Below are 24972 nucleotides of genomic sequence, written 5' to 3'. Positions count from 1 at the left end.
TATAAATTCCAGGGATTTGGAAGGTTTATCTCTTTATATTCTTGAAGTTGTACTGCATGGTGACTACTTAGGGCTGCAGAAATGTATCCCTGGCTATGACCTTCATCTTACAAATGCCTGTCGGGAGGAGTTCATAACATGTCTAGTATAATCGTCCATCCCAATTACTCATTTACCTTATAATTGGAAGTTCCTATCTCTTTATCCCCACTCATCTATTTCACCTATTCTCCCACTCCCCTTCCTGTGGCAACCACCAGTTTATTCTCTGTATTTATGAGTATATTTCTGTTTTATTTGTTTAATTTTTAGATTCCACATGTAAGTAAAATTATATGGTATTTATCTTCCTCTGTCTGACATTTCATTTAGTGCTGTATCTTCTAGGTCCATCCATGTTGTCACAGATGGCATGATTTCCTTCTGTCTCTTTTTATGAGTGAGTAACATTCCATTGTCTATACATGCCACTTCCTTATCCGTTCATCTATTGATGGACACTTAGGTTGCTTCCATATGTTGGCTTTTTAAAATAAAGTTGCAATGAACAAAAGTGTGCATGTTTCTTCAAACTAGTAATTTTGTTTTCTGTGGTAAATTCCCATAAGTGGAATTACTGGTTCGTGTGGTATTTCCATCTTTCATTTTCTGAGACTCCTCCATACTGTTTGTCCTAGAGGCTGCACCTAGTTCCCATTCTGAGAGTGGCCTGTTATATTATTCATTGTGAATTTGTCTATTTCTCTTGAACGTTCTAATGATTTTTGCTCTGTGTATAGATTCTCTGTTTCTAAGGACATACAAATTGGAAATTATATTTGCTGTGAAAATGTTATCATTATGAAATCTTTCTCTTTACCCCTATAGATTATTTTTATTTGATCTTATTTCATCTTATTATTAATTTAGTTACACCGTCTATAGCTTTTACAATTTGTATTATATTTTCCATGATTTTACTTGAAATTTGTGTACATATTTTGGTTGTATCTCTTGTAAGAAAACATGTGTGTTTTAAAAAAATATTTTTTTAACAAGGTTTGTATTTAAGGAAAGCATTTATTCCATATAGATTTATAAGCAACAGTTTAAACAAAAGATTTTCCTTTTGTACAAGAGAAATGAACTATGTTTTAAACTTATTAACACTGTCTTTTAAGATCTTCTAGCTGTTAAAAATGATATGTCAACTGTGTTACTAGGCAATATCACTTATAGCAATTTTCACCCTGATTTTTAAAATATATATGTACTGCAGGATTCTTAGCAAACTAAAAATAACGATTGGGTAACCATAGCTTTGGGCTTCCCTGAATGTGATAACTCTTGTCACTTGGCAGGTCCCTGTAGACACCATGGAGTCTCTGTTTGTGAATTATTACAAGAGACTTTAACTCCAGGGAAGCCTGGGGCTTCTACGCTTAGGTAGATCTGCACTGATCCATGAGAATAATCGTATTATTGTACTTGGACTTCCAAAGGAAACAAGTCTCGGAGTGTTGCAAGGACTGAGAAACAGCTTTTCTGGCACAATTGAGATTCTTGTCTATAATACTTGTGAATTAATAGAATGGATGTTCTGGTCTTATGATACATTATTGTCTGTCTAAGTCACAGAGGAGTCACTGCACTGAATAATATTGAATTTTATACTATATTGAATTTAAATCCATAATTTTATTATTTGCTTTATTTTGTTTGCTCAGCACAATTTTTTATTTCTTGCTTTCTTTTGTATTTAACATTGTCTTTCATATGATTCATTTTCTCACATAGAAGCTTAATAATTGGTGAGTTTTCTGTTTTGTTTTTAGTACTTCTGAAATATTTGCTTGAGGGTATATATCTGGACTTTAATTTGACTTAAATTGTGTGATTACTTTTACATTTTTCTGGATAATGCAATTAATTTGACATGCTTTAATGTCATTTGTCACACAACTCCTCAATCTTACACTTTTTAAAAAATGTATTTTAATTTTAATATTTTCAAGCCATTCAGACTGATTTGATTAATCTGATGATCAATATTCACTTAGATTTTCTAATACCTGAATCCTTATTTATTCCTCTCTTCCATTCTTCCTTCCTCTGTTAATTCTTATCTTTATGTGTGGGTCATCTGGTGAAGAATCCTCTTAGATTTTACTGCTCTGAATGTCTTATTTCACCTCTTTTTATAGTGTATCTTCACATGGCGCATAATAGGATTCTGAGTTGACACTCATTTTCTTTTAGGATTCACTTTTAGGATTTTTCATTTTCTTCTCTCTTCAATTGATTTGTGGAGCTATTAGCTGCTATTATTATTGTTGCCATTTGATGGTAATCTGTGTTTGCATAGGCTGTTCGTTATATATCTTCTTTGTCTTTGGTTTTCATCTGTTTTATCATGTGTTTTACTGGATTTCTTTGTCTTTATCTCATGAAATGTTGCCGGTGACTTTTGAGTCTGTCACTTGTCATTGCTTCATTAGGTTTGGAATTTCTCAGCCAAAAACTTTTTTATTATTCTCCATGGAAAATGTAAAGCCCTTGTTAAACTCCATTTTCTGGATCACCATTGGTCTCTTTCTACATTGATAGTAATCTTTTCTTTTTTTGTTTTAAAAAATAATGTGCTTTTCTCTCTATGTATTGCTATGGTTTATAGAATGTAATACATTGTGTGTGAAATGCACACAGACAATTTGAGGTTTAGTGTATTATTGCCTTTCTTCAGGATGGTTTATGTTTATTTTTGCTAGGGAGCATGGTCACCTGAAATTCCACATTCCCTTAATACAGTTAAGAAGTGGTTTCTCTCTTGTTTTTTTCTGTAGTCTGAGCATAGTGATTATAGTTAACAATATATTGTATACTTGAAGTTTGCAGAGATAGTAGATCATAAATGTTCTCATCATATATACACACAAGTGGTAACTATGTGAGGTGATCTATGTGTTGACTAAGTTAATTTTTTATTATGTTATTATTACACAGTATATACTTATATCAAATTATCCTGTCATACACTTAAAATATACACAATATTATTTGTCTATTATATCTCAATAAAGCTGAAGAAGAAAAGAATTGGCTTCTTCTGAGATCTCTACAAAGGTGATTCCTGTTTCAGTTTACTACTAATTTTTTAAAACTTTCTCCTGATATTAATATGTAAGACATTAATGAAGACAAATGAAGATTTTCATGTAAAGCATATAAACTGCTTCCTCTGTCCCTTTCCCCTACCCCAGGGAACCACTGATGTTTTTACTATCTCCATAGTTTTGCCTTTTCCAGAACATCATACAGTTGGGATCATATAGTATGCAGTTTTATCAGATAATCTTCTTTCATGTACTAATATGCATTTAAGATTCTTCCATGTCTTCTTGTGTCTGGATAGCTTATTTCTTCTAAATGCTGTATAATATTTCATTTGTCTAAATGTATCACAGGTTATTCATTCACCTACTGAGAGATAATTTGGTTCCTGTATCTGTGAGGGTTAGACACTTTGTATAAACCAGGTAAAAATCTGCTGTTCAAATTATGTCACTGCATATTGACAAAAAGTAATCAATGAGGCCCGAGATCCTATGATATTGAAGCCCAGAGACATAACGTAGAAGTCATAGAAACTGACAGCAGAGATAAATAAAAAAGGAGAAAGACACACTGATGGAGCAAATATGTTTGGCATAGCCCCATGTTAGAGAAGGTATAGAAACTCTTTGAGAAGAAGGTTTACATTTTTTTAAAAAACTGAGCTGGGTTTATTTGAACATACATTGAAAACAACAAGGTAACAACAAAAAAATATTAATTAGATGTAGAAAAAGAAATGATATAAATATTTTTTTGGTGATATTCAAACAGAAATTACTCCAAATGTGGATAATGAAAACTTGAGGGAAGTTTGATATGATGGTGAGAAAATACTGACAGCTGTTTTTCTTCCTGAGCAAATGATGAAACTCTCACAAAAGTAAGAAGTGTGAAGTTTGAAGATATAATAATGTAAAATAAACAAAGATGTCTGGAATGACTGAAGGTGGTTATGAGCTGGTTTGTATCATCTTGGAGAAGAGAAAAATATGCAAAAATGATTTAGTGATAGAAAATATAAAAATTAACCAAACTGAAAGAAAATTGAAAAAAGCACACCAATATATCAATAGAGAGATGTGGAGAAGCATAACATATTCTATTATCTCTCTTTCTCATCTATCCATCTTTAATCTGCAGTAAGATGCACCAAGCATTTAAAAAGGGAGTTATGTAAAGGTGTGCATTTTGGGAAATTTCTGTATTTGTAAGCACATAGTCTAATTTTTACTAAAATTTTAAGCAACATTTGTAAATTTACAAAAAATAAACCAACTGAATGGAGAGATACAGATGGGTCATTATTTTCAATCTCCTGTTACCTGATTATTATTGTTGTGCAGCTTTTTATCTTTGAAAATCCATAATTAATTTTCCCCTAAAGTTAGTTAGTGTATAGATTGTTTAATAACTTTTGAATCAGAGTCACCAAGAAATCTTCTTCATTTAGTTGATCCTTATGCATTAAAGGGATATTTAGATATTTAATGAAGTATCAATTTTGTTATGATAAATTCTGTTTCTATGCCTAAAGAAATAGAAATACTTCTTTTGACTCTCTTTCCTTAGCTATGATATATTTTTGTCTTCAGAAACCTATAATATGAAAGAATTCTATAGGTTTCAGTGAAAGTATTTTTGGTGAGAAGACTATTGTATGTTGCAATAGGTGGAGACAAGGAGAGAGATAGTTTCTTTGGAGCATGTATGTGAGCGTGTATGAGAGCTTGGCCAGGAGATCATGGTGTATCTAATTGATTTATATCTCTTTGTTATATGCCAGTCTGTCTTAAATCTACCTGTATGCCACATTTCAAATTAACTATTACTACACAAGAAACTGAAAAACCTTTTAGCTTCAAATAACAATATCTTTCAGAATTTTGTGTGTAGACAGGGTTTCATTTAAGTCAGCATAATTGGAGAGTTAGACCAAATGATTCCTTAACTGTGCCTAAAACAAATCACTGTAATTAGATTTTAAAACAATCATGTATACCTTAACTGAACATAACATTGTATGTTATTTAAACATGTTTAGGAAGCTCTGCTATTATCTCAGTATTTTAAACAAAATATTGAAGAACTACAAATCAAAATTGTGGAGTATAAGTAACTGAATTATAATAATCTTTGAAAAATAAACACATCAAAAAATGGAAGATGATCTAAAACCTATGTTATACCATATATGCTAGTGTTTTGGCTTTAGTTTATGTTGAAATTCACACCTGGGGCATATACAACTTTGGTAATTGGAAATAAATCAACTTTTTTTAGGGGAGATTGACGTGATATTCAAGAAATATAGGAATTGGTGGGCTGAGCAAATGGAATTTCCCATTAAAGTACACAGCAACTAAATTCCCTATTTGTTTTAAAACACTGATGTGGCTCTAACTTTAGTTTTTAGTGTGAGATCCAGATGGAGAAAATAGACAGATATCCCATATCTTCATCCTTTAAAAATTTGTTTTGAAGTACATTCAGAAACAAAAGGGTAATTGCAGGTGGATGGGCTAATTAAATTCTTTCAGCTAGCCAACAATTTTAAGAGTTACTCCCTGGAGATGCCTGAGTAGATGATGAGAAGTTAGCTGCATAACATCTCTCTCATCATTTCTTCCTCAATTATTTAAAATAATAAAAATGGAAGAGGAAATTCCATTAAGAGGTGGAGAGATGTCTGTAAAAGGCCAGATGGTAAACATTTTCAGTTTTTTGGGCAAGGACGTCTCTGCCATTTAAAAGCAGCCATAGATAGTATGCAAATGAATGGAATGGACATGTTCCAATAAAACATTATTTGCAAGAACCAGTGGTGGATGGGATTTACATTTAGGCCTTAGTTTTCTGACTCTTGCTCTGAATGTGGTCCTTACTCCTAAATGACTCCTAAGTGGCTTTTGCAGTGGGAAAAGCCTGTGGTTTGAAGAGATATTAACAAGGTCCTTCACTTTGACTGGGCCCAGACTCCAAGGCCACAGACTGCTTGGCTTCTAGAATCTCTGTTGAATTTTCAGCCTTATCACTGCTAAACTGGATGCCACTTGTCTACATGTGTTCAGTCAATCCCTCAGCCAAGAATACATGGGGGAAATATTCTACTCAGATCCCAGCTCAGTGTATTCCTGACCTGAGGGTACTAACCACTTCAGCTGACCTGATCTTTGTCAAGTAAGCTCAGAAAGACAATCATGTTGAGGTTAGTCTAGCTCACTGTGTTGCTGGGCTAGCACTACTTGTGAAGTCATTTACTGCCATTTCCCTTACCTATAGGAATACAGTTTTGAACTGCTTGTTATCAAAAGTTTCCTCACATAGTTGATTCTGTTTTATGATTATTTAAGGCAGAAGACATGGCTCATACAAGTTGCTTTGGCAGAGCTGGAAGCAAATTCCTCTTCTTATTTTTAATACTGTTTGATATTTTTTGTTTGTATGTGTGCATGTCTGTATGAGTGCTTGCATGCTAATATCAGGAAGCTGTAGTCTTTTTCTCCTCTTTCTTGAATTAAATTTTCTAAATATTCTAGCTTGCTTATATATATATATATTTTTTTGCTATGACATATTTTTTTACTTTATTACCTTCCTGCGATAAAAAGGGCAGGATTTTTTTTTTTTGTAGATAATTATTTTTTATTGAAGGGTAGTTGACACACAGTATTATATTACATTAGTTTCAGGTGTACAACATAGTGATTCAACATTTATATACCTGATAATTCTAGGTACCAGCTATCACCATACCAAGTTGTTACACTGTTTTGACTATATTCCTTATGTTATACATTACATCCCGGTTACTTATTTATTTTACAATTGGTAGTGTGTACTTTTTTTTTTTTTTTTTTGTGAGGGCATCTCTCATATTTATTGATCAAATGGTTGTTAACAACAATAAAATTCTGTATAGGGGACTCAATGCTCAATGCACAATCATTAATCCACCCCAAGCCTAATTTTCGTCAGTCTCCAATCTTCTGATGCATAACAAACAAGTTCTTACATGGAGAACAAATTCTTACATAGTGAATAAATTACATGGTGAACAGTACAAGGGCAGTCATCACTGAAACTTTCGGTTTTGCTCATGCATTATGAACTATAAACAGTCAGTTCAAATATGAATACTCATTTGATTTTTATACTTGATTTATATGTGAATACCACATTTCTCTGTTTATTATTATTATTTTTAATAAAATGCTGAAGTGGTAGGTAGATACAAGATAAAGGTAGAAAACATAGTTTAGTGTTGTAAGAGAGCAAATGTAGATGATCAGGTGTGTGCCTGTAGACTATGTGTTAATCCAAGCTAGACAAGGGCAATAAAACATCCACGTATGCATTGCTTATATATTTTGTATATCATATTTTTTTCCAATTCCTTGTATTTATTTTCTTACTTTGGTTATAATATGTTTGATTTTAATTGATATGCCTATTTGGAGTTCTTTCTTAAATTTTGTCTTCTTAATATCTTCAAACAACAATGAAATATTCTTCCTATTTTGTTCAGCACATGTGAATTAAAGGAGTTTCACAAAACTAGTGCTCTAACAATTTCCCAAAAATCATAGAGCTATATTTAACATTAAAATTTTATTTCAGAGGAATATTAGAAATTCTTAGTGAGAGATTAAGGAAGATTTTATTTTCTGGAACATATTCATTTAATGATAGGGGAAATTTTCATTGATATTAAAGAGAGCAAGAAACTCCAAGCAGGTTCACAGATCAAGCTATGAAGGATTAAATAAAGGTTAACCTGACTGAACTAGTTAGGCCTTTGAGAAAAAATGTTAAGGAATGAATCTATCATTTTCATTTGATTTTTCAAAGTCAGTGTGCTCTTACTTGTGAAAGAAATGCAATTTTTTTGATTGTGTCACTGAAAGCTTGTTTCACTTGCTTATTCCTCAAAGTATAAATGAAGGGGTTCAACAAAGGGGCAACAGATGTAGTGAGCAGGGATACCCCTTTATTGATGTCTACCTCTTCTTTGGCTGAAGGCTTGATGTAGATGAAAATACAGCTTCCATAGGTGATGGAAACAACAATCATGTGAGATGAACAGGTAGAAAAGGCTTTCTTTCTTTGTGACTCAGAAGGGAATCTTAGAATTGTCCTGATGATGTATATGTATGAAAGAACAACGCCTATCAGTGTAATGATGAATGTCAGTACTGCACAGATTATAACGACCTGTTCTATGAACCATGTATCTGAGCATGAAATCTTAAAAAGAGGAGATGCATCACAGCCAAAATGGTCAATGATATTAGAGTCACAGAATTCCAGCCGGAGACCCATACCTAGCGGTGTGATGATGATCATCAACCCAGAGACCCAGCAGCAGAGGACAAGGATGGTACAGACTCTGCTGTTCATGATGCTCATGTAATGCAGGGGCTTACAGATGGCCACATAGTGGTCATAGGACATGGCTGCCAGGAGAAAAAATTCTGTGGCCCCAAAAATTCCAAAAAAAAATATTTGACTCACACAAGCATTGTAAGTAATGGTATTGTCCCCAGTTGACATGCTGTACAGGAATCTAGGAATACAGACTGTTGTGAATGAGATTTCTAAGATGGAGAAATTTCGAAGAAAAAAGTACATAGGTGTTTTCAGATGAGAATCCAAGAGTGTAAGAATGATAATGGTCAGATTTCCAGTAATGCTCAGCATGTAGGTGAGAAAGAGGAAGATAAAGATCAGAACTTGCACCTGTGGGTCCTCTGTAGGTCCCAACGAGATGAATGTTGTTATTGCTGAGTGATTTCTCATTATTGCCTTGATGTTTCAGGTAATCGGCACGTAAAAAGTCGAAAGGGAAGTATCTGAAGAGAAAAAGGGAAACGATGACACAAAACTTTTTGAAACGGAAAATGGAAAAACATGATTAATAGAATCACAAGCTGATACTTAGAAAGGATGAATAACATGAATAAAAGTGCTGTATAATTGATCTGAAAAAAAAGAGGAAAGATGGAGTTTATCAGGAAAGAAAAATATGACATAATTTCAGATAATAAAGACATTAAAAAGATGAACATGAAATATTTTGAAAAGCTCTGCAAAGTAGATTTGGAAACATTTAAAAAAGTGAGTTGATTTTCTTTTATCCTTATGAATGATCCAAATTCTAAAAAATACACCCACACATATTATGTGTGTTTCTTTTTATATAAATCTGTGTTTATGTATAATACATATATATAAACAGACATGTTTAGGGAAGTGATAGGAAATATTTTAAATATTTTTCCAAATTTTAGAATAGAAAAAATTGATTTAAGAAATCTGGACATACTTACTCTTCAGTTGCTTTTGTCATTCAGGCTTCAGTTTTTGTCTTATCTACACAGATACTTAGTGGAACTCATAACTAAGCAGGAATTATTAATTGTGACATGGATATGATCTAGGCATACTCCTCAAATTTCCCTTGAGGTTGCAGTGGAAATGCATGCACAGATGTGTCAGTTTTTGTATCCCTGGGTCTAACATTCATCATGAATTACAATATGAGTCTAAATTGAAAAAAACTATTACTGCATAATATGAATAGCTAGATAGTGGGAAATGCTAGTAAACAGGCAAAAGCAAAAAAGAAAATCTCTGATTCTGAAACATTGGTGATCTGACCTAATTTTTTCACAGAGTGGCCCCCTTAAAGTTTCACCACAGATATGATTGAGGATGCTTTATCTGGGCAACCTGTAATAGACCAAATAGGTTTAAAAAAAGTGTCCTTGGTGACCCTGCATAAAATTCACTAGTGAATGTAAAATACAATGAACATAGAAAAATAAAAGCAAGTGAAAGCTAACTAATGCACCTGGGAGTTAGGAGAATATCCTTGGAGACTGGAAGATGAGTTAATAGCACAAAGATCAAGATGTACCATCAGTGTACTAAATCTTTGCCAAAATGATCCAAATGATGATTCTTTTGTCTACTCTAATTCATATTTTTTGATTGCTATTAATGCATAGCAATTTTTCAAATGTGTACTGATAATTTATGCTTTATTTATGAGCAGAGTATTACTACCCTTTCATCGTTTTTGAGTCAAAGTGATTCCTTACCCTTTTCTTAGGTATTTATGTATATTTAGAATAGTAAGTCTTTGTAAGTGTCATATGTTACAAAACTTATTTAATGTCTTCTTCCCAACATTTAATATAACTTATGATGGTGTTGGTATATGGGAAGGTTGATTAATATATAGGAAAATATATTTACCTTTTGTCCTCTCATATCTGCATCTATTGCCATTTTCCAATAGGTTTTACTGATCCTGTTCTTATATTTACCTATATTGTCTTCCAATAATTTATGACTTACTTTATTTGCATTAGCATCAGTACTCCATCTAGGACAAGGAAACATACTGGGACAATAAAAAGGAATGGGAGGTCATGATACAAGCAAGAGGTGACTGAATCATTGTAATGCGTGCTCTCTGTTGGAGACGAAAGAAAACTAAGGGAATGCTGAGCTAACTGAAGTAGCAATTACATGGGTGTAGACTTCATATTTTGAAAAATATTAAATAATAGGTTGAGTCATTAGAAATTCCAAATCATTCACCTATCAAGAAGGGAAATCAAAACTCTGTGATGACCAAAAGATGAGGGTAGGATAGAATGACAACATTTTAAATGTTCACAACCAATATAGAATATTAAAGCAAATGGAATTATTTTAAAAATTATGTTAAAGGAAAATGTTTATAAGCAGAATATTAGTTTTGTTTTATTTGTATCTAACTAGAGGATAGTCAGGTTACATGTGGTCTAGTTTCATACTGCTACATACTAGGATCTAATATAGAGAGTCTCAAAGCCAGAGGTAGTTAGTGCTGAAAAGAACATTTGACTAAATCTCTTGAATGAAACAATGGGGCTACAATTCATCATCCACTGCCATGCTTAATATAATCTTTCTTTCATGCACTCTCACTTGACATTTTTCACAGATATTATGAATGCATGTATGATTGATTTATTCTGCTCTCCTCTTCTCCTTTGCTACTCATTTGACCCCAAAATATTGCTCATAGCCTATTGACCTCTTATATTTCCTTTCCATCACCCTCTCTTCAACTGTCCCGCATACTCTAGGCTGCTTCTCCTCATGGGTTGAGAGAGAGAAAATCATTTCAGAAAATCTTGTGGAGACATATATACACCTGTTACATAAAATGCTATTTTTTATCAATCTATCAACTAAACTTGAAAAAAATTTAAAAACAGCATATCATGGAATGATAGTCAACACTAGTTTCTCATATGCTAGGAGATCAAGCTCAACATCTTTGCCTACATATATAGTCAGTAAAATGTCAAAAAAAATGATGCAAAATTTGAGAACTTGATCTTTCTCCAGAGTGAATGCAACTGGCTGAGGGTTATTTCACATATACATGAGGTTTAGTAATGGCTCCTTTTAATTTTTTCATTCTTTATACATTAATAATATGGCAAGAGAATTATTCTATAGAGTTCCCATTTGCCTTTGTACATTCATTCATATACACATGCATATCCATAACAAGATCTATATAGTAATACAATGATGGTTCTTTTGTATTTAATGTTATAATTTTTTATTTTCTAAATTCAGGTATTATTGATATACGCTCATATGAAGGTTTCACATAAAAAATAATGTGGTTACTACATTCACTCACATTATTGAGCCCCCCCGCCCCTCCACCATACCCCATTGCAGTCACTGTATGTCACTTTTTCTTTTTGGTACACTCTGTTGTGCAGATTTGGTCTTCAGGCAGGCTCCTGTGTCATTTTGAAATTTTTGTCTTGGTTTTTAAGCATAGTGATGCTTGCAAAATGCTTTTCGTCCGAAGGACATTGCTAGAAAACAAACATTAAAAAATCACCAGTTTACACTGGTGCCGCTGCTTCTAATCCAACACCACTGTATTCTTCTGCTCATATTTGATTCTCTACCCTGCTCCCACTTTTTTTTTCACAGTGAAATTCCTATGTCCCAGTATTAGTACATTTATTAATTTGCTGAGTGCTAAAATTCACACAAATGAAATCAGAATCACTCCATCAATTCCACCAATGATAATACAGAATTTAAATTAAGTTAAAGATTTATTTGTTATCCTTTTACTCTTTACTGTATATCCCATGGAGAGTCCTTGATCAGAGCAAGATATTTTAAAAAGTACACACTAAATTTTTAAAATTTGTTCTTTGCTTTTTACCTCTGGGGTTATTCAGTGCGAAATATAGTGTTACTTTATGTGTTTCTATTTATATTCAATTGTAATTTCTCTCTTCCAATATTATGGTACTTTAAACTTTAAAATATATAAAATAATATGATTGAAAAATCAAATTTTAATTTAAAATATATACTCAAAATTGCTGCATGAACTTATTTCATTTCTTGAAAATGTTTATGCATGTGTGGTATAAGGATGTCAATATTTTAATTGTATACTTATTTCTTCATTCTAAAAATATTTAAGAATTCATATCTTAGGTACAGTATTATATTGTTGAATATTTTCCAAAGTGAATACTTCCTCTTCTATCTATCATCTATACATTATCTATATCTATCATCTCTCTATATTCATCACTATGATCTATATCTATCTATATTTTATCTATCATGAATCTCTGTATATCAATCAGTTATCAATATCTGTCTATGTATCATCATCATCTACCTGTCATCTAACTATTCATTTACTTAGTTGGAACTTTGCATAATGGTAAACTAAATTTTGGAATCAAAGGACTGTTTGCATCCTGTGTCCATGATTTCTAAATTTTGTCATGAGTGTGAGCAAGTAAAATGATTCCTCTAGTTCTCTTTTTTTCAAGAGCAAAAAAAGTTTATGTGTACTTTGTTATGATTATTATATTGAATAATGTATGCACAACAACTAACACAGTACTTCATGTATAGTAAATGTTCAAACATGACAGGTGTAATAATTAGAGCTAGTTCAAAAGGGTGAACTTAGGTACACATTTATATATCACTGAAGAAAATATTCATTCTCAAACCATAATGTTATGCAGAAGTCCTATTTTTTTCTTAGCCATTGAACACAGTTGCTTTTCAAAAATTAAATAGGAGTAGTGTTTGTGTTATATATTCATATGCAGTTTCCTAGTAGTAGGTTCACATATGAAAAAAAACCTCAAAGGAATTATCTTGGTATCTTACATGTATTATTATCTATGATCCAAAATAATCTGGTAATTTGTGGTGTCTACATGTTTGCCTTGAAATAAGTATTTTTTTAATGTGACAACCCTAGCAGCACTTTATATCATTATGTGAAAAAATAAGCTTATTTCTTATGATAAAGACAAAAGCCAACTTGTGTTTTGTAGGTTCTCTTGAGTAATTTTTCATCTGTCCTTAGAGACTGTCTCCTTAGACTACCTATAGAGAAGCCTTCAATCCTTTTAAATAATTTGAAATCAGCAAATATTTCCCAAGTTTCAAGCTAACCATCTCAGCTATGATAATCTTTCTGAATGTGGTGAAATGGGCTTTAGTTGAGCACACATCTTATAAATTATTTGGTATTAAAGAGGAGTTTATGTATGACAAGGCATAGACACTACTATGTGTTCAGATATATGTGACAGTGAAGAAAATTGCATTACTAAAATAGTCACACTTAGCTTTGTACTTTGAATCAGTATGAGAGATTATAATAAGTTTCCTGACTATAAAATTAACTATTGTTTTCCAGTGAGTGTGTTTTCCTTTCATTGTGGTTGGTCCCTGCTCTTGTAGTCTAGAGAAAAAAAGGCTACCCCAACATATACTGCTAATGGTAAGTAACACAGTGGTATTACTTTTATTTCAAACATTTAAGAATAACTACAAATGCCATGTAGGTTACATTCAAATAACTAACAGTGAATTAATGGTGATATTTTGCTATTCCTCTTTGAATAAAACATTAATTATTCCTTTTTTCCTATTTTCTGAACCTGTAAAGTCAAGAGCAAAAAGTTTGATTTTTGCACGTGCACTTGCATTTCTAATGCCTTAGTGTTTCAAACCAGACACTGCACTGTAGAACTGCAGAAGGAATGATTGTTCTATTATGTCTAGATAAAAAACCTGAACAACTGTAGAAGTGAACAAAAGTCAGTATAAAAACTATACTGTAAATTGGACGATATTTTTCTTGAAGAATTGACTTCACATGTTTTAATACATTTCAAAAATAGAAAAAATAGCTCCTACCAGAGTTCTAATTCTGATCAACACTTTGAACAATGACAACTCATCATTGATAATTATTGATGGCCAAATCTGCCCTGATTGCAGGACAAATATTTGCTTCATTGTTTTGAAATGACTCTGATACCAACACTGAACCTACGGGATGCTCAATGCATTTTGCAAGAAAGTAGAAGTTAGAGAAAGGATTACAACAAATGAACAGGGCCCCATGAAGGTGAGATCAAGAATGAAAGATTTAGATTCATCTATGGTTCCCTAAGCTCTCTCATTTCAATCAACAGCCTGGAGAGAATCACTGGAAAATTAGTATAAAAGGAGAAGAAATATGCTAAGAAATATGAAAAAAATTGCTATGATTTGCCACGGAAATAAAATTGTTTAGATAAATAATGTTAAGATGGTGAATTCATGAATGAGGTAATAAGCACCATTGTATAGAAGGAAAACTATTATTTACTCAATTATAAAAAGAAGAAAAACTTCAGAACAGGCAAAGATAAAAGTTCATGAAATTTACTTAAGAATAGGCATGTAAATTAAACATACTTAATTTAAAAGAGAGAAAACACTGTATGTTATATGACATAGTCGATGTTTTCTCTTTGTCAGTGCTTATGATGTAAGTTTATTTGGAAATAGTTTACCTAATTTTGAAATTGATTACACAGGTGTCCTCAATTTAAAAGGAAAATGAAATGCATCACTAAATTTATTTAGCTGAAAATATGGCTCTAAAATACATAACCAATTAGTTATGAGTTCACTAATAGTTTTATTTTTATTTTTTTGCTTCCATAAAATAATAAATTAGAGTAGCTTGAAAAAAAATACATGTTTTATTGGATGATTTTCCTTGATAGGATGTTATTAAAAATGACTGGATTTTTTAGTAAAAATATGAATGCACAATAATAAAATATCTCCCAGGTAAAGTACATTATTTTTCATTAATTTTGTATTTGTATATATTTACAAAATATATTACAAAAATAATACCTGCATATACAAATAGACATTTATATATTTTGGGACAATTTATGCAAATCTTTTTGTAATTTTGAATCTAAAAGAGATTTTGAACATATTTAATGATAAAATATATTAATCAATGTCCTCACTTCAAAATGTAATTAACTGAATAAATAAAAGTATTTTTTAATATTTTGATTGTATTCTATCTTTCACTTTTAAACTACACTATGGTATATAGCTTATATCTAATACGAAAGTTGAATTGCTTTATGATAAAGATAAATTTTCCAGCGTATATTCTGAACATTTCATCACCTTTACAAAACGTTTCTGTCCATTGGCATTACTGAACTATGTTACTGAATAGTTTTCATTCGTTATCTTGGATAATCTTTCAAAATTCACTGCTAAACAATAAAAGGTCAGTCCAAACTTTAATCTTAAGAGTGGATTGCCCTGTGTCTCAGCAGACATTAGTGTGTTCATTCTCAGATCCATATAATAGATGATATTTTTCATGCCCAACTCCCCTATAACCTGTTGGAGGTCTCCATACATTTGCCAGCTAGTAGGGAAGTATAGTAAATCACCCATTAGGTCAAACTGCCCTAAGGGCTTTTGTCAGCCAATCCCAAAATGCATGATTCCCTGGGGTGTGATGGGCATTTTGTAACTTCTGTTAGAGAGAGGGGTGAGTTGTCAGGGTAGCCAGTTCACCCATTTCTGACTCAGACAGAACAATGCTTTCTACTCCTAAATCCCAAAGACACACAAGCCATGTGGGTAGAGGTTCCGAGGGCTTCTGGCACAACCAGGTGCTCAAATCCACCAGCTTGGAGTGCACCACAACCTAGGGAGGGGCTGCTCCTCTCCCTGAGGAACCCATACCTGCTGCACTTTTTTTTTCTTAACTACAGCCAGGTGGACTTTAAATATAAGAGGGGCTGGTGCCTCAGGCAGGGGCCCCACCTCCTCAGCCTCCCCTGACGTTTCATCCACCATTTCCAGAGCTGAAGGCGCTGCTCCTTCCAGTCACCTCCCTGACGGCCTCTTGCAGCTTATGAGGCACTACAGTGGTAAACACCCATTGGTATGTAAATGGACTACGGCCAGGCATTCTGTGTGAAAACTTCCATCTATCCCACACCTTGTTCAGTAATTCAAAAGAGATTTTTTAATATGATTATTTTCAATAGAAAGCTTAATTAGAAGGGAAGTTTTATAAGTAAAGTCCTAGATAAAAGAGAATTAAAATGAATTTTTTTCTTAATTAAAGCGTAGCTGCAATACAATATTATATTGGTTTCAAGTATACAACACTGTGGTTTAATAGTTATGCACATTATTATCCTTACCCCCACTAGTGCAGTTACTATCTGTCAACATAGAATGATATTACAGAACTACTGACTATATTCTCTGTGCTGCAGTACCATCCCTGTGATCAACTTATATTATGACTGAGATCTCTGTGCCTCCTTATCCCCATTACCCTACCTACCCCTCCTCCTCCACCATGATTTTAAACAAACTTCACATTTTTATCATTGATGTGAATATTTCAGAGAAGTGTAAGGAATATTCTATACACCATAGATGAATATATTTTTCTTTGGTTAGATCAGGAGTTTTAAAGGACATTTGCATTATGAAGATGCAATAGTGATCTTTGTTCAATAAACTTGCGCTAGGAAATGTTAAAATCTCAATCTATGAGTCTAACCTTCATTATATCACATTATAGATTAATAAGTTTGCAAACTTCAATATTTGAGAATGATCTATTTTCATTTAAGAACTAAGACTTACTACAGTGCACTCTTGATTTGGAAAGAAAGGGCTGGAATAACATCTAGTAACATATGGGATTTCAAAAAACTGCGATTTTTTTCTTAAATACAAATCAACTTGCAATAACTCCAACCTATGAATAGCACATTTGACCCATTAATAAATACTTCATAGAATCTGTTAATTCTAAGTATTGTACTTTAATACAATACAACAAAGTGAATTTATGCACTTTTAAAAATCTTGAACATTTTCTGCTAATTATCAGTGCTGGAGGAATAGCAGCTCAAAAATCAAGTCTCTTAATATATGGGTAAGTCTGGGCAGAGCAAATCCTGGGGCAAAATACCTCTAAAAACCGAAATCAGTCAAAGGGAGAAATAAAGTTTAGAATCCATTTATTGCTTACAAAACTGCAGTCCGGCCCATCTCTCTCTCTCCTGCTCCAGCAGCAGCAAAACTGGCCCTCTCCTCCCCTCTCAGGTACAGATAAGCCCTCCTTGCCCCAGTAATTACCCATTGATATGGAGATGAACTTCTATCCACCAATGAGGAATGATGCAAATGCACTAAAGCCATACTTCTTTCCACCTCTGAATGCCTATTGATATGCAGATGTACTAAAGCCAGGCAAGATATTCTGGATATGTTACAATTTTACCCACAGGCCACTCCTCCAGAAATCTTGCCTTATAATTTACTCATTCCCCCTCTTCTAACCAATCTAGTAACATGCAATAGCAACAGCAATAAAATCTTGATAATCCTCAAGCCAGATGATTCAGCCTATGCAGATTAAGCAAATGTACTTTATAATATGATCTCTCACTAAGCACAAAATATGTTTCTACACTTGTTTACTCATTCCTAACAATCATGCTAGATTGCTCACAAAACTTTTACCAAACATCAGACATAGTCAAGCCTCTTTTAAAGCATTTTTTTCTTGACAACAGCAATACAATCATGATAATTCTCAAGTCAGAGGATTCAATTAGGTTCAAAGTCCCATGCAGATTAAGTCCAAAGCTCGTCTATTCCAGCCATAATGCAGCAGCTGCAGCCAAGGGGTGCATCCAGGACTCAAGGATTGTAGAAGCAAATAACCGTGATTGTTGGGGGGCCACTTGGTATTATTCCAGCAATTCAGAGGAGGCCAGCTTCCAGGCCTTTTCCCCAAGGTGCCAGAAGAGCCAGCCATCTGCAGTCCATGTGTCGAAATGTCCAGGGCCATGTCCATTTTACTTTAATTGCTGCACCCATCCTTGCAATACATGTCCAATAAAGTGGGTGCCTAGATCGCTCTCAATCACCGGCGATGGGCCATAGGCTGCAAAGAGACGCTCTAGGCCCCTCTTGGTGGTTTGTTGATCTGCACAATGTGCAGGGCACTCCTTCCGGGATTGGCTGACTTCTTCAAAGGTCAATGGCAAGCCCCACTGATGGGCTACAGCCCACATTGTCTTTTGCCCCACGTGCAACAAATGCTGACATAGCCATTGGGCCACATCAGAGGCAGGCTTTCCTTCTAGTCAGCGCATCTGGGCCAATGCATCTGCTTCATTATTCCCTGGGGTTGCCAAAGGCAATGGCCAGTCACATGAAATATGGTAGGTGTCTGAGCCACACCACTCAATGGCCTTTGGGTCCACTCTCTCACCCACCCCGTGATGGGATACGTAGTTATTACCATGGTCGGAGCTGTTCCGGTGATGGGCTCCATAGCCAGCAAGGCATGGTGCACAGCAGCCAGTTGCTTCTCTGTCCAGGTGACCTGGACCTCTGTTCCTTTTCATAGTTGTGACCAGGCTCCAGCTGCCAGCAGGAACAGCAGCAGTGGCAGAAGCAGTAGCCTTAGGCTCAGGCCATGAGCTGGGGTTGGTGTGGCCAGCAGCGGTGGTGGTGTTTCCACAACCACACGAGTGTAAACATGCATCCCTCGGTGCAAGCGCCATTCTCCCCATCATTTCTAAGGGCGGCCCTCCCAGAGATTGCACCCATTATAACAGATTTCTGGTTCAGAGGAATCCTGCTGACTGCCACCAGATTTAAGTCTGAGGAAATCCCGGGGCAAAATACCTCTAAAAACTGAAATCAGTCAAAGGGAGAAATAAAGTTTAAAATTCGTTTATTGCTTACAAAACTGCAGTCCAGCCCATCTCTCTCTCCTGCTCCAGCAGCAGCAAAACCGGCTCTCCCCTCCCCTTTCAGGTACAGATAAGCCCTCCTTGCCCAGGTAATTACCCACTGATATGGAGATGAACTTCTCTCCACCCATGAGGAATGATGCAAATGCCCTGAAGCCATACTTCTCTGCACCTCTGATTGCAAATTGATATGCAGATGTACTAAAGCCAGGCGAGATATTCTGGAAATGTTACAATTTTACCCACAATATAAAAATCACTATTTTAAGTTAAACCATACACATTTGTTTTCCTCATAAAATAACAACTTATTGAGAAAATTAAATGCCATATTTTTTAATTTGCATGCTTGTAAATGATTTCATGAAAGACATGCAACATCAGTTTGCTTTATTTCCTCACAAAATTCATTTTTGTTCTTTGGTAAAAATCTGAAACAACTCAGGGGAGATTGCATGTGCAAGTGACATCCAGAACATGGCACAGGAGGCAGTATTAAACTTCCCCAGTATAGGAATAGTTTTCATAAGTATTGGAAGCTTATTAAAAAGGCACAGTGGCAGCTAAAAGGGGATCCAGCTGGACCGCACCTGGAAAAAATTGAGATTGGATGATAAAGAGAACAATGTATTATAGCTCATAGAATAAGATAAAAATATATAACATTTTTACTCATACAAAAACAACAGAATTAATGAATACATAAATAAATAAAGAGAGGAGAACAAAAGCAAGCTCTTTTTCATATTCAGTGAACCAAGCACAAAAGGAATGGTGGAGTCAGAAAATCTCAATAGAGGTGAAAACCAATGGGTAAAATGTCTGATGGGGAACAATATATATACCAATTCTCAAATTATTACTTAACTAGGAAATGAAAATAATTAGAGCAGGACATAGAAGACACTTTCATAAGGAAGTAATCAATATTAGCTTTACAACTAAAATAATGGCTAAATATATAGTTAATAAGCTGACAGAAACAAAACTAGAATATATTGACTGAAGACTAAATGAGGTAAGAAAGGAAAAGAGAGGAACGTAAAACTCTTGGGATAAATTAAAACGATGGGAAGACGGGACACAAGGCAAAATGTAACATAAACAGGATGTCAGTGAGATGTCAAAAGAGACATTTCCAGTGCTCCTTCCCTCCTGGGAATGTAAATTTGAACAACTATCCAAGCACAAAAATACAATCACAAGAGCTAAGGGATCCAAGTGAGAGATTATAGCACCTGGGGGAGCAGGAAAATAAGACAGACACATGAGAGAGGTTGGCAGACATCTCACAGTACTCATGTCCCCTTCCCCAAGCCCAGGTAGTGCGACATGGAGGGAGAAACCCACCCTGTTGTGGGAGGAGAGCGAAGTAAGCAGCCACGTACCCCAGCAGCGAGGACTCCCCAGGGACCTCCCATGGCAGGCCAGCCCCACAGCCCTGCTCCTGTGGCTCAGCCAGCAGGCCCCTCGCTTCAGCACCCAGCCCGCCCCGGGGCCCTAAGCTCCAGCCCCACACTGTGTCCCCAGTCCCAGGAAGGCTGCTGCAGACTCAGCTTCCAGGCCCACCCAAGAAGCAGGACAAACCTCTGACCAGGATCGAGGACTAACACCACAGTCCCAGAAGAGCCCTGCCCCCATGGACACAGGTGCTACGCCAATCTAAGGGACCCCAGCAGCAGGCTGGCCCCCACAGATTCATGAACAGGCCTGTTCCCGTGACTCAGGTTCATGCCCCACCCCAGCACCAGGTCAGCCCCCAAGGAGCAGGCTCACCCACTGCTGAACCAGTTGAAAAGCCAGCCCACCCACAGACTCCAGCACAAGCCCACCAGTGGACCCAGATGTGAGCCCAGAACCTCTGGGCGGCTGACTGGTGAAGGGCTTTCCCAGTCCACTTAAGCCAAGACAGGAAGAGGCACCTGCTTCTTCAACTGTAAGACTCCAATGAAGACCACAGGGCTCATAAATAATCAGGCTAACCACAAAAAGAAAAATAAATAAAACACAGTAAGTCACCCCAAATAATGCAGCTGCTCAGTATAAATGGCTTCCTTTCTTTTATTTTAAACTTTAATACTTCCACCACTGCACATCTTTAATCTCCATTTTCAGAGAGTGCTACTTTACACCCCTGAGTGAAATTGCCATGTTTCAATATTAATTACTAATTATCATTGCTTTGCATTTATTTGTGGATATAACTTAAAATTCCTCATAAAAAGAAGGTTGAAATAATGCTACCTGGCTTAGTTACTTGGCTTCTACTCCTCTATCTTCAATTTTACATACTGATGTCCTGAACTTTTTCTTAATTTAACTTCCAGGTTTTACAACTATTATCTCAATTAAGTAATTAAAGATTATTTAATTCTGGTTTGCAAATGTATCAAAAATAGTTACATTCACTTATTACAAGCTTGTCATCAAATGTAGCACATTATGAAATGTCACATAATTGCTTCAGTCTTGATAATAAATATTTTAGAGTCTCTTGTGTCAATTTCTTTATTCAAATATTTCTTATAGTGATTTCACTACATAAGAGTTTTTTGGTGAACACTCCTGAAAGTCATGCTGATAATAAATATGCTTCAAAGTTGGTACGGAGGTGATAACTGCAATATATCATCTTTTCCCTAATCAAAACATAAAATCTTGAATATGCTACCACAGGAAAGATTATGGTATGTAAAATCTAATACATAAATTCCAAAATGTTGAGCCCATTTAATTTTCTTCCTTGATGTCAATAAAATAACAATATGCAAAGATAAGAAGACACATTGATAAACCAGGAGTGCGTTACTGCAGAGAGAGCACCCTGCTAGCATGTCAGCTGGTGTACTCCCAATTCCAGTGTCCTTTCTCCTCCTGCCCTCTGCAAACCACACTGCTGCTTGTGGGATGAACATGCCTCAAGATGAGAAGTCAGGCCTCAAGATTTGCTCCCTATGAAATGTTCATCAATTTACTCAGTCTTCTGTCTACATGTTGATACAACTAAAACATATTTATAGGATTGGCAAGGGCAGTAATAATAATGTTTGAAAACAGTTTGACATAATATTAGTAGTTCATGAAAAGTAATTGCTTTCAAAATTATGCCATAGAAATTATTTAAAAGAGTGTTAAATGGTGATTTGAAAGCCTGTCTTTAAGTTTTAAGATAAATAATTCCTGAGTTTTTAATTTAATGTAGGATGTGATCTTTCCAATTTTTCTTAAATAATTAATTCTTTGTCCATTTTGTCTGTTAGCTAGCAGAAGTAATGATTGACTTTAAAAGATAATAATGTAAAAGGCAGGAGTATTATCAGCAGAGGCCTCTTTTTCCTTTTTATTGCTTTCTTGCTTGTTGGCTTTCTCTCTCTCTCTCTCTTTCTCTATCCTTCTTCCCTCCTTCCCTCCCTCTCTTTCTCTGTCCCTTCATTTCTTTAATCTTTCTTTCTTCTTTCCTTTCTTCACTGACAACACTCTTACTATTTATGGTCATTTTGATAACGTTGCTTCTGGGGAAAAGTAAGTGCTATTACAACATAATGTATCTTCTAGATAATCTATATACTTTTAAATACTATTACTTTCCTTCCTGAACCAGAGCATTGAAAAAAGGTTTGGGTAAGAACTGAACAAATTTAATTACTTGGAAATATATTTTATAGTTTCACAATGAGGAAAAACACCACTTATGAGGTTGGTTTGAAAGGAGAAGGAGTTTGCTTAAGTTGAGAGTAGGATGAAGTATTACATGTCTCTGATAAGGTTACTATGACTGAATTATAGGTACAAAGCATTGAAATAAGTTATCAACTGCAGTTAAATATTTAGAGTATTTTCTTCTTTCATTTTACTTTGATTCATCAAAACTGATGTTTTTTGAGAACAATGCAATCCTCTTCACGGAGTCATTAAAAGCTTGTTTCACTTGCTTATTCCTCAGGGTGTAAATGAAGGGGTTCAACAAGGGGGCAACAGACGTAGTGAGCACTGAGACGCCTTTGTTTATGGCCACTTCCTCCTTTGCCGAGGGCTTGATGTAGATGAAGATGCAGCTGCCGTAGGCGATAGAAACCACAATCATGTGGGAAGAGCAGGTGGAAAAGGCCTTTTTTCTCTGTTGGACAGAGGGGAACCTGAGAATTGTCCTGATGATGTGTGTGTAGGACAGTATCACACACAGTAGAGTGATGATGAGTGTGAATACAGCCACAAGGATAACCATTTGTTCTATTACCCAAGTATCTGAGCATGAGATCTTTAGGAGGGGACCTGCATCACAACTAAAATGATCAACTGCATTAGAGTCACAGAATTCAAGCTGGAGGCCCAAGCTAAGGGGTGGGAGAATGATCATCAAGCCAGACCCCCAACAGCAGAGGACTAATAAGGTACAGACCCTACTGTTCATGATGGTCATGTAATGCAGGGGTTTACAGATAGCAATGTAGCGGTCATAGGACATGGCTGCCAGGAGAAAAAATTCTGTTGCTCCAAAGAGAATAACAAAAAATATTTGACTGGCACAAGCATTGTAGGTAACGGTATTGTCCCCAGTTGACATGCTGTACAGGAATCTAGGAATACAGGCAGTGGTAAATGACACTTCTAAGAAGGAAAAATTTCCGAGGAAAAAGTACATAGGGGTTTTCAGATGGGAGTCTACCAATGTGAGGGTGATAATAGTCAGGTTCCCTGTTACACTCAAAATGTAGGTGAGAAATAGGAAGATAAAAAGCAGGATTTGCAGTTGAGGATCATCTGTGAGTCCCAACAGGATAAAAGTTGTTATTGCCGTGTGGTTTCTCATCACTGACCCTTGATCTCTGCTCAGTAAGAATATAATAATCAAAGTAATTTTATGAGGTAGATATTCAAATTTTGCAGCACAAGATTAGGCATATAAAAACCAAGCAAACCAGCTATACTAATTTTTTCTTTTCACAACATAATCAATAATGCCACTATTCCTATAGTCTTCTTGAATATTCCAGTTATGAGCAGCAGATTTATTCCTTCAGAATTCGTGTTGTAAAATAATCCAACTTTTTATGAGATCATCCTTAGCCCTTCAGAATATAAAAATATAGCTGATTGTAATTCGTTACATGGATTGGATTCACAAATACTTTAGAGGAAAAAAGATGTTACCTTATGTGTACTTAAACATTCTTTATCCAACAAACCTTGGATATGGGGCATATCCAGATAATTAAGAACATGAGTTCCCTTCAATTGTGACTCTCATAATATTGTTTTAAGGTTAAGATGCATTTCTCCTGGAAAAAAAAACAATTATAACAATATACAACTCACGAGACTGAGATTTTCCTTTGTCTCTTTATTTTTCTCTGCCTGCATTCCTTATTCTTAACTCAAAGATGGTTTGATGTACACCTATTTTATCTATAGGATAAAAAAAATTTTGTGTTCAGGATTTACAAAAGGAGTATCTTCATCTGCATTCAGTGATTTTTCAGTTAATTGACGGTAGTCCCATTTCTCTGAAAGCCCCTAAAGATGGCCTTTGAATTTGACTTTAAATTTAATGTTACAATTCTCCATCTGCTGTTGTTTTTTGCATGTTAATTTTTTTCTAGAAATCTCAGGCCTGGACCTCTTGCTGGTTAAGTATGTAGAATTTTTCCAGGTGTCCAGAATTTGCCTTCATGGATTTTTTCAAGACTATGGTTGTTTT

General features: G+C 34.9%; 2 protein-coding genes across 2 annotated transcripts; both read right to left on the bottom strand.

Annotated features, from left to right (window-relative positions):
* Nucleotides 1-7941: 7941 nt before the first annotated feature.
* LOC130679342 (olfactory receptor 6C2-like) lies at nt 7942-8889 on the bottom strand. Its single transcript, XM_057487941.1, has one exon. It carries the CDS (start codon nt 8887-8889, stop codon nt 7942-7944), a length of 948 nt encoding a protein of 315 aa, XP_057343924.1.
* A 14235-nt stretch (nt 8890-23124) lies between these two features.
* LOC130679341 (olfactory receptor 6C2) lies at nt 23125-24084 on the bottom strand. The gene has a single exon (XM_057487940.1). It carries the CDS (start codon nt 24082-24084, stop codon nt 23125-23127), a length of 960 nt encoding a protein of 319 aa, XP_057343923.1.
* Between the last annotated feature and the right edge of the window lie 888 nt (nt 24085-24972).

Source organism: Manis pentadactyla, chromosome 10 (assembly GCF_030020395.1).
Source record: "Manis pentadactyla isolate mManPen7 chromosome 10, mManPen7.hap1, whole genome shotgun sequence".
Taxonomy (NCBI): domain Eukaryota; kingdom Metazoa; phylum Chordata; class Mammalia; order Pholidota; family Manidae; genus Manis; species Manis pentadactyla.
The sequence above is the reverse complement of the archived record's forward strand: the minus strand, read 5'-3'. Positions and strand labels throughout refer to the sequence as shown.

Bases quoted from the DNA above. Each gene is read 5' to 3' on its own strand.
- LOC130679342 (XM_057487941.1), bottom strand. From the start codon at position 8,889: ATGAGAAATCACTCAGCAATAACAACATTCATCTCGTTGGGACCTACA.
- LOC130679341 (XM_057487940.1), bottom strand. From the start codon at position 24,084: ATGAGAAACCACACGGCAATAACAACTTTTATCCTGTTGGGACTCACA.